The sequence below is a fragment of the Epargyreus clarus genome, unplaced genomic scaffold (genome assembly GCF_041222505.1).
Source record: "Epargyreus clarus isolate Ecla_fem2 unplaced genomic scaffold, WU_Ecla_fem_2.2 ptg000029l, whole genome shotgun sequence".
NCBI classification, from domain to species: Eukaryota; Metazoa; Arthropoda; class Insecta; order Lepidoptera; family Hesperiidae; genus Epargyreus; species Epargyreus clarus.
Window position 1 is genome coordinate 6426660 of NW_027332235.1, and position 9843 is coordinate 6436502.

The 9843-nt window shown below is 33.0% G+C and overlaps 2 protein-coding genes across 2 annotated transcripts; both read left to right on the forward strand.

Annotated features, from left to right (window-relative positions):
- Window positions 1-1920, forward strand: LOC140754324 (gastric triacylglycerol lipase). Its single transcript, XM_083059026.1, has one exon. The coding sequence runs from the start codon at window positions 235-237 to the stop codon at window positions 1765-1767; it is 1533 nt and encodes a 510-aa protein (XP_082915152.1). The 5' UTR covers window positions 1-234; the 3' UTR covers window positions 1768-1920.
- A 5054-nt stretch (window positions 1921-6974) lies between these two features.
- LOC140754237 (small integral membrane protein 20) lies at window positions 6975-9303 on the forward strand. Its single transcript, XM_073089186.1, has 3 exons — window positions 6975-7190; window positions 7448-7504; window positions 9186-9303. The coding sequence occupies exons 1-3, from the start codon at window positions 7076-7078 to the stop codon at window positions 9236-9238; spliced, it is 225 nt and encodes a 74-aa protein (XP_072945287.1). The 5' UTR covers window positions 6975-7075; the 3' UTR covers window positions 9239-9303.
- Window positions 9304-9843: the final 540 nt, after the last annotated feature.

Genomic DNA, 9843 nt, shown 5'->3' on the forward strand with positions numbered 1-9843 from the left:
TTTTATTGTAATGCTGAGCTAAGCGATACTGGTTGTCTTGTCTGTGTAAAAATATAGATTCGATGACATGACGTTTTGTTTTGTCTACGTTATCAACTAGTATCGGTCTCATTACGCTTTAGGATATTAGTCATATTCTCCTTGACCTCCCGACGCGGGATTCATTACGTTCGCGCCCTGTCAATTAGTTCAGTTGTCGGAGCATCGCTCGTCGAGCGCGTCCTGTTTACAGATATGAGGTTACTCATAATCGTGTTTACTGTCATTGTTTTTACACAATGCATCGAATGTCGGTCCACCGGTTGGTTCCCGCAAAATATAGTAGATACATTCAATGACAAGACTTCCCGGCTCACCAACTATGTGAAACAAAAAGGTCGCAGTTTAAAACAATTCTACGTTGACAACGTCCGAAATAAATTCACATCGTATTTCAGTGGAAACGCAACTAATAACGAAGAAACTAAAGCTGTCATTGAAGAGAGAAGCAACACGAAATTCAATACGTACGTCGAAGATGCTCTTGCGACAGAGAAAAAAGTTTTCGACGCCATTGCACCTGAAAAAGTGGAATACGTTTGCAATGACGAGGACCCCACTATTGCTATGACTACACCGCAACTTATTGCTTACTACGGATACGTTGCCGAGTCACATACGATGGTCACAGAAGATGGGTACATCCTGACTGTACACAGGATACCCCATTCAAAATCGGCGTCACATAAAGTTGCGAATAGGAAAACAGTGTTGCTGCACCACGGCTTGTTAGGCAGCTCTGCAGATTGGATATTACCAGGCCCAGAGAAGGGTCTAGGATTCGTTCTGTCCGACGCAGGATATGATGTTTGGCTCGCAAACGTCAGAGGAAACACTTATTCCAGGGCTCACGTGTCTCTGAACCCTGATAGTTTCGCCTTTTGGAACTTTACCTTCTATGAAGTCAGCCAGCATGACTTACCGGCAGTAATCGATTATATAATGGATTTGAAGGGTTGGGATGTGAAAATCAACTACATAGGCCATTCAATGGGAACGACTGTACTATTTTCCTTGCTCTCAACGAAAACCCATTATAATAAAGTGCTCAGAGCAGGATTCGCTTTAGCGCCGGTGGCTTACATGACCGATATTAAGAGCCCCATCAGACTGTTGGCGAAATTCAGTAATAATTTAGAGTATTTATTGAAGCTTCTCGGTGCCAACGAGTTTTTGCCACAAAACTCTGTTTTGAGATGGTTATCAAAACATGCATGCGAGATTAATCACTACGAAGAAGCAATCTGTGAGAATTCGCTGTTCGTTCTTTGTGGCCATGACGAGAGGCAGTTTAATCGAAGCTTGCTACCAATAATACTGAGTCATGTACCTGCCGGTGCGTCGTCGAAGACACTGGTGCATTATGCACAAGAAATCAAGAATGCTGGGCGATTCCAACAATTCGATTACGGTCCCGAAGGCAACTTAAAACAATACGGAACAGATACACCTCCAGAATACGAACTGCAGAAAATAACCTTGCCAATAGCCCTACTCAGTGCACAAAACGATTGGTTAGCAGGGGATGTAGATGTGACCAACTTATACGTGCAGCTAGCGAATCCGATAGAACATTACATAGTACCACTGAAAGAATTTAACCATATAGATTTTCTTTGGGCCGTGGATGCACCTAAATTAGTGTATAAAAAACTATTGGAGCTTCTCGCAGAAGGAGAATACAACATTGATAATGAAAATAAGATTGACGTTGACATGGTAAAATAATTTTTCATGAAAATGTTATATATCATGACAAATAGAACAGTGTATGATCCTTAGTCAAATAGTCAGCATTGTGCAACAACACCTTACCTTACCTATTTTAAAAGTCTAGCCATATTAGTTTGTCTTATTTTTAGAAATATAAAAATACGAAGAGATATTTTTTTTTATTACCATAACAACATATCCGACTATTTTCATACAAGGATGAATACTTATACACACCATTCATACAGAAAATTAAATTAATAGTGCTAACAAATTAAATTGTTTACCTACTTTGATGAATACGTTCAGTTACTATTCTAATTCAAGTGTCTCTTTAAGGGTTTTAAGTCAAATTTAAGGGTTTTACCGGATTTTGAAAAAATATAATACAATAAAAAATTACCAACGAGATACATACGAAAAACATAACCCTTCCTTGACAGTCTGGTTAAAAAAGTCATTATTGGAAACTACGCTGTACCTATTTGAATTACCTATTTAATAAAGTCAAAACTAAAATAACGAGAAATCTGTGTGTATTTTATACCTGAACTTGATATTTATATACCTACCAAATATAGTGGAATGTCTAATATCAACATATTTCTCAATTTCAACATGCATGCATTTTCCTCAATGCGAATCATTGCGGTTTTAAATAAATAATAAAACCGCAGTAAATTGGTATAAACAAACGATTATAAAAGATTAATAATTTATTTATAAAATATACGTAGGTGCAGTTCTTGGAAGTTAACAATTACAATAGAAAATAATTGAGAAAATAATATTTTGATTTTTCTCTCCAAATGGTTTTCTCATGGTGTAGTCATATTATAAGAAGTAAAAAAAGGAATACTTATGAGATGTTGACAGAACTTTTTTTAACGAGGGGGGAAACCTTCAAAAGGTTGGTACCCGGTGCCGTGTGAGCAACGTTGGGTTATGTGGGATTCTTACCACACTAACCCAATGGTAGTCGTCCTCGGCGCTGTGTAGAGGATTCCGGGATCGCTAGTCGGGCGTTTCGAGCTCAAGCTCTTGCTGCCCTCAACCCTGGAAGCCCCCATTTAGTCGCCTCTTACGACAGGCAGGGGATACCGTAGCCCTATTCTGGTTCCGGAAATACAAAGACAATACATATAACCCCTAATTATTATTTTCGTGTGAAAACTACAAAGATTTACACATAAACATGATGCCTACACTAATAATACCATATCCTATTACAGTTTTAGTCACGTAATGACTCATCTGTATGTAAATGTGGTAATTAACACATAATAACAATAACAACATGAGTTCACACTTGAACTTTGAAGCGTTGATACATTGATACTCCGATAATAATATAAACTATTGCAAAATTATAACGGCCAACGGTCCTGTGTCTATACAAGCGAGATATTAAAGAATGATGTCAACTAGTACTTCCTAAACACAATATTTTTTAGAATTTTTTGCCTAATCGTTAGTATTGTTTTTCGTGAATCACGTGTAAAACTGGTTGATTGAAATTAATATTTTCATTCAGCAATGATATCCAATTTAAAGCAATGATAGTCAAGTGGTTGGTATCTCGTCCTCGTTGTGTGCTCTGAGGTTCGAATCCCAGACGCACCTCTGATTGTTCAAATGTTTGTGCGTAATAGAAATTTTATCAGTCGTTAAACGGCGAAGGAAAGCATCAAAGGGAAACCTACACGTGTTAGTTGTTAAAAAAAATGTGAGCCGTCACGGGACGCCTGGCAGATGTGAAACATCGACATTATTTTGTAAAAGTAATATGCAGAAAAGAATTTAAAATTAATTAATAATTTAAAAACATTGTATTATTATTTTGAATTTTAAGCCTCAAAATGCCTTCTTGTGCAATGCGTAAATGCAAAAAATATGCTCGAAAAAGAAACAAGCTTCATGGAATCACCTATCACACGTAAATAAAGAGAAATTATTAAATTTTGTTTATTTTTCGTGTTCGATCCGCCATGATTACGTGAGTAACCAGAAAGAGACAAAGTATGTTTTTGTCAATGAAAGTGATAAAGACGCAAAATGCATGGTCATAGATCAACAGAACAGAAGTGACATTTTATTGAAGCTCACGATGTTCATATGTCGTATGTTATAGGTTAAGATCCCACTGCTTAATTTTTATATTAGTGTGTTTTTAGTCAAAATATAACTTTTTATAGTTTATTTTAATAAAATAAAAGCGATATATGGGAAATTCTGTATCCTAATCTCTAAATTTTCGATACCTGTGGTAAATAATAAAAAATATTACCATAAAATTTATATAGGATAGTATACGGTATTAAAATTTCTTTAATTGAATAAATTAACCTAAACATAATTTAATAAACAATCTTTGTATAGCCAGAAATTAATCCTCAAAAAGACCACGGTAAGATTCGAATCTTATATATAAAATTCGCATGTCACGATGTTAGTTACTTTACTCCTGCGAAACGGCTTTACTGATTTTCATCAAAATTTATATGCATATTCAGTAAGTCTGAGAATTGGCTACTATCTATTTTTCATATCTCTTAAGTGATAAGGGTTGTTCACCCTTAACATTTTTTTTATTTATATGGCAACACAATGTTTGCTGGGTCAGCTAGTACATAACATTTATAAAATGTACACAACTTTGCAATTAATGGTCGTGTGTAAAATAAAACTGAAAATAATAAACATAAATTAGTAAAGATACTTCGTCGCCTTGAAATTGAATGAAGCCACAAACGGCTTATTAGTAAGTTCTTTTTTTTAATTCTTGACAAATAAAAACATTTTTAGAGAAAATTTACAAATAAATAACTAATACTGCGTAATTTACATAATAAATAAATAATTATTTCAAATATTTTAGGGACATTTTAGCACGGAGACGTGGCAAAACTTTTTTACGCAACTATTTCAATTCTCAAAACTGGGTACATTTTCTTGTTAGGAGTGAGTAATCTTTACTAATCTATGATAATAAATATAAACAATTTTTAAATCGTATATTTTAAACCAGTCGATACATCTGTATAGATACATTCTTTCAAATTATATATTTATATAATAATAATTTATTTAGTTAAACTGTACTATAACATTTCTACGTAAACGATGTACTAAAACTATTATCGACAGTTTTGGACATTTTTTACCTTCTGTTCCATTATTTCATTGTCTTTGACAAGCATGCGTATCAATGGGAAAACCACCATACGTCCCGTTTTTAACGGGACAGTCCCTTTTTTCGATGCTTCGTGCCGTTGTCTCCGAAATGAACCGTTGCCATTGTCAATTAAGTAACAGTAAATATTATAATTATGAAAAAAACATGGGGTGCTCCATTTATCAGTTTTCATAAAGCGCCCCACATTTTTTGCACAATTATACTATTTACTTTTCCTTAAATGATTCCTAGATTGAAAATTATTTTCTACTTTTTAGTTAATTTTATCATAAAATCGTGTTTTTTATTATTTTTAACTATATTTTTTCAAGTAAAAAGTATTTGACATAAGAAAATCGATGTCCCGTTTTGACTGAAGTAATCATTGGTCACTATATTCCATTGTCAATATTTACGTTTGCGTACACTTGAAACGCAAGGTCAAACACTAGTTGTCTTTTTTTATCACATTGTTCTAATAGCTCTGTCCCTTATAGAACATTTGTCTATGTAGTTAAAGGTAAGCGTCGCCACGCCAGAAATCTTTTTTACGTGCGGCTATAGATGTTTCACATCAAAAAAAGTTATCAAAAGTGTGTGAAGTCTATCCACAATTGGCCAGCGTCATGAGCTGTGGCCTAAAGCTCTCATTGGAAGAATACCCCTTCCCAGCTACGACACACAACAACTTAGATAATTAAACCAACTTAAATTATCTAAGCACAACAACGACGAATGTTTAGTAAATTTAATCTTGATAGACGCAGTCATATAGGTGAGATGGGGAGAAGATTTATCACAAATATTGTTTCAGACACAGATTGGGTAAAATAATTTTACGTAAGTAGGTAATTGTTAATTAATTATTAATGTCTCATACGTGAGCTCATATTTATGTTTCCATCCATAAATATAGATACGTACCTACTATTATGAAGCTAAGCTCCATATAAAGTTCCTTGTAAATGCGGAAAGAGTCTCTAAATTATATATCTATGTGTTCCTGGAATTTTGTGCGTTCTTGGAATTTGGTAGACACACTCACCTGCGTTTAGATCACCATCAACAAATGTTGGAGCATACTATACTGTATGCTAGTTGACCTGATAGAAATAATAAATAAAAACTTAATTATTATTTTTCATATTATATTTGTATATTATGAAATATCATATCGGTAATCTAATCCAAATTATTGCTATTTTCTCTGTTAATAGTTTGAAACCAATATTGTCAGTGACGACTGTTGCAAATGTTAAACCAACATATCTGCCGCAAAGTAATTAAGGCAAGGTTAAGTAATTAAGGTTAATACTAGGTTATCTTTGATGGTATTTATCACGCTGGAATTCAGCCTCCTGTAATGACTAGTGATTGTTTCACTTAAGACCACTTAACGATATGGCGCCATACATTCCGTTTTCAGATTCCATATCACTAAACAATTTCGGCGCCACCTAATTGCTTTTTTCTAAGCTCACGTTATCATGAAGTTTATTAGCGTATTTTAAACTATTTTATAAGAAAAAAATCAAAAATATTTCGGAAATTTTACTTTATAATAAAATATTTTAGATAGAGCATATAAGTTGAATAAATATGTATTGATCCTAAATAATGTTGTTTCCATTGTAACACATATGTGTTGTGACGATTAAGAATTAAGTCTTTTTTATTTCGAAAAATATCGAACTCGTGATATCTTTGAACATACCTTCGAAGGATATACTCAATCCAACGAGTAGTTCGCCGAATAATGACGAGTATATTGTAAACGCTGCGTATAATCTTAGTTCCGTAATTCTTGCTGCAAAGTCTACATACCATTGGAGGCGTATGTTACTTGTATTGTCGTACTCATAGATATATTATACTAAAGGATATTTATCTATGGTCGTACTCATGTATATTCGTCTACACTCGTCAAGTATTTAATACTGGCATCATGTATGCATATTATGAATTTATGAACGTGCAGTAGTCTGTCATTTTGTCAGTGACATACTGTCAATGTCATTCCGATATCAACTCAATGTCAATATTGTCAATTTTATTGTCAATAAGTCTGAAAATGTTAATTTTGTTTCTCGATTGAAAATATAAAATACACATTCTAGAAGACGACTAGCGCTATATAATCACGAAAAAATGTCGTATAACAAGGGTTGGCGATATATAGCTTTTCTCAGCGGTTTTGTGGGACTTTTAGGAGTCACACTTTATCCTATAGCGATTAGCCCTATGATAGATGCATCGGAATACAGTAATTTTAATTTTATTTATTATCAGTTGATTAAGTAACAGCCCTAAAAAGAACCAAAATTGTTGTTAAGTAGATCATTGAAGTCCAAAAAGTAGTAGAACATCAAGTTTTTCATCCTAATGTTTCTTAATAGGAATGAAAAATTGTGGAACCTTGCGTTATTAAACTTTTATATAATCTGATTTGAAGAAGTGTATAAAAGCAATATAATTGCCTAATATTGTTATGACAAAAATTTCAACATATTTTTATTTCAGAAAAAATCCAAAAGGAGGCTAGGAAAAATATAAGACAGGAAGATATTCAACCTGGAAGTAAGTCAGTTTTACAGAAGTACTTATTTTCTTATCTAGTTATATGAAATATGAAATATTTTAATATTAAGGTAAGGAAACAGTAAATCCTATTTTTATAATGATTACTTTCAATCACAATTAGAGATGGGCAAAACACCTGGTTTAATCCCAGTACTGGGTTTAAACCCAATAAAGACCCATTTATCCCACAGGGTATTTATTTGGGTATTTAAAAATGATACATAAAATCTGTAGACAGTTTTTAAAATAGTTCAAATATTTATTGAATAGATATAAACTTCTAGTATACTATATATCTAGTATACTACTTCTACGGTATTTTCAACGTTTTTACATTTTTTAATGTTATATTTTTGAGGTTTTACCTACTTTTTTACCCGACTGCCACTGAAAGATTATGTTTTCGCGCATATTTTGTATGTTTGTAAAACTTAATAATACATTCGGATCTGGTTATATAAATTTCGACAGTGAAGGTGTCATTATATTTGTCAAAAAAAAACAAAGTGTAATTTTTTCATAGATAGGCGTTTGAAAAAACCTGAAAGGAATTATGAGGCCAATTGTGATAAAAACTAAAACTGCATCGTTAGATTTTTTGAAAATCCGAGATTCGAACGAGTTCATCTAAAAAAAAAAATCACACCCTGTATTATTCCATCATCGCATAGTGTCGCTTACAAGGATCAAATTCTGGAAAGTAATGATATATGACAAACTAAAGGAAAAGTCTCATTTTGAAGAAAAAACACTTTTTTTTATACAATGTCATACAAAACCTTATTTTTTTATATTTGAGCTTAACGAAGAGCAGACGTGCTACCTGATGGAAAGTAGGACATTGTTTGAAATTTGCATCAAAAGCATAGGCTAATTGACTTCTCACCTAAGTCGGCTTCTATAATGGCGTGATAAAATGGCATTTTGGCGCTGTAAATGTCATTTCAGTGCATATTTAGTACAGTATGATCATTAAAGTAATAACTGTGGTTAAAAATGGATAGATATGCATGAAAATAGTAAATACCTGAATAAAAACCCATTTTCGGGTTTAAACCCTATTTCTTCCCAACGACCAGGTAAAAACCTGGTTTATACCCGATGGGTTTAAACCCTCTCTCATCTCTAATCACAATTATTAACAAATTACTGCCTTATTACTGATCACCAAAGAAATTGAGGAAGGAAGTGTATTTTGAAATACTTCGCACAACTTTGAGGAGATTATGAAGAACTCACAGGCATAAAGATACTCTGACAAGTGATAACACCTGATATGCTCACTGTTCATAATTACGATTGCAAAGATAATGTCAACAGTGAAGGAACTGGTCTAATAGTTAAACCTGAGTAAGGCAGGCCACTACCTAATGGAAAATATTTACTGTCGCCTATGGATATTTGCAACAGGTTTGGAGGTCCTTTTGCATTGTTTTCAACAGTTATAGCACTATGGCCATACCTTAGTCCTGATAGTAACTCACATTGTTACGAAATGTACATGACTGAAACCTTTAAAAAGCAGTTCTCTAAGGTTCTGAAGTCTACTAATTCAATTTGGTCGACTTTATTCTAATTGTAAGAGGAGACTGTCAATTTCAGTCCCAGCTTTATGCTCCTATAGTATTGAAAAGAAATTTTGTCTTAATAATTATAGACATTTTTTTCTTTATTTCAGATATGAAAGTGTGGTCAGATCCTTTTGGAAGGAAGAAACCTGATAGTGAATGAATTTAATAATAGATTGTTATTTTATTGTTATTAGTTAATATGTAAATAAACATTATTGAATTTCATCTTTGTTTCGTAGTATGATTTGTCTCAAGTCTTTGTATTAATAATATTCTTAATAGATTTCTTGGATTCAAAAACAAGTAATTGGAAAATGGAAACTTTGTCAATAAGATTATCAGTAATGCTATCATGGGTTAATTAGAAATGTGTTCTTTATATGTAGCTTTTAAAAGAAACCATTAAATATAAAAAAGGAAAGTTCATGTAATTAGAATGTGACAACACTACTACTGCATCTCCACTTGCCGTATACTTACATACATATTATATGCTTAACTCTTTGATAAACAATACCAACTAGAAGTGGCTCCTGATCTGTTATTGAAATATTCTGAGTAGCTTATGTCAATGTAAATAAATAATTCTGACACTCACATTGGTCACTAACCTACATAACGACCAATGACATTAAAAGAGTCTCAGAGTAATAATATAGAAAAGAGTAAATTCCTGCTTTTCTTGAGTTGGTAAGGAGATCACTTGAGATTTACATATCAGTCCGCACTCGCTTCAAACACCACTTTAAATGAAATAAAACGCAA

Coding starts and splice junctions, on each gene's coding strand:
- LOC140754324 (XM_083059026.1), top strand. CDS start 235: ATGAGGTTACTCATAATCGTGTTTACTGTCATTGTTTTTACACAATGC.
- LOC140754237 (XM_073089186.1), top strand. CDS start 7,076: ATGTCGTATAACAAGGGTTGGCGATATATAGCTTTTCTCAGCGGTTTT. Junction 7,191..7,447: donor GATAGATGCATCGGAATACA/GTAATTTTAATT, acceptor TTTTTATTTCAG/AAAAAATCCAAAAGGAGGCT. Junction 7,505..9,185: donor GGAAGATATTCAACCTGGAA/GTAAGTCAGTTT, acceptor TCTTTATTTCAG/ATATGAAAGTGTGGTCAGAT.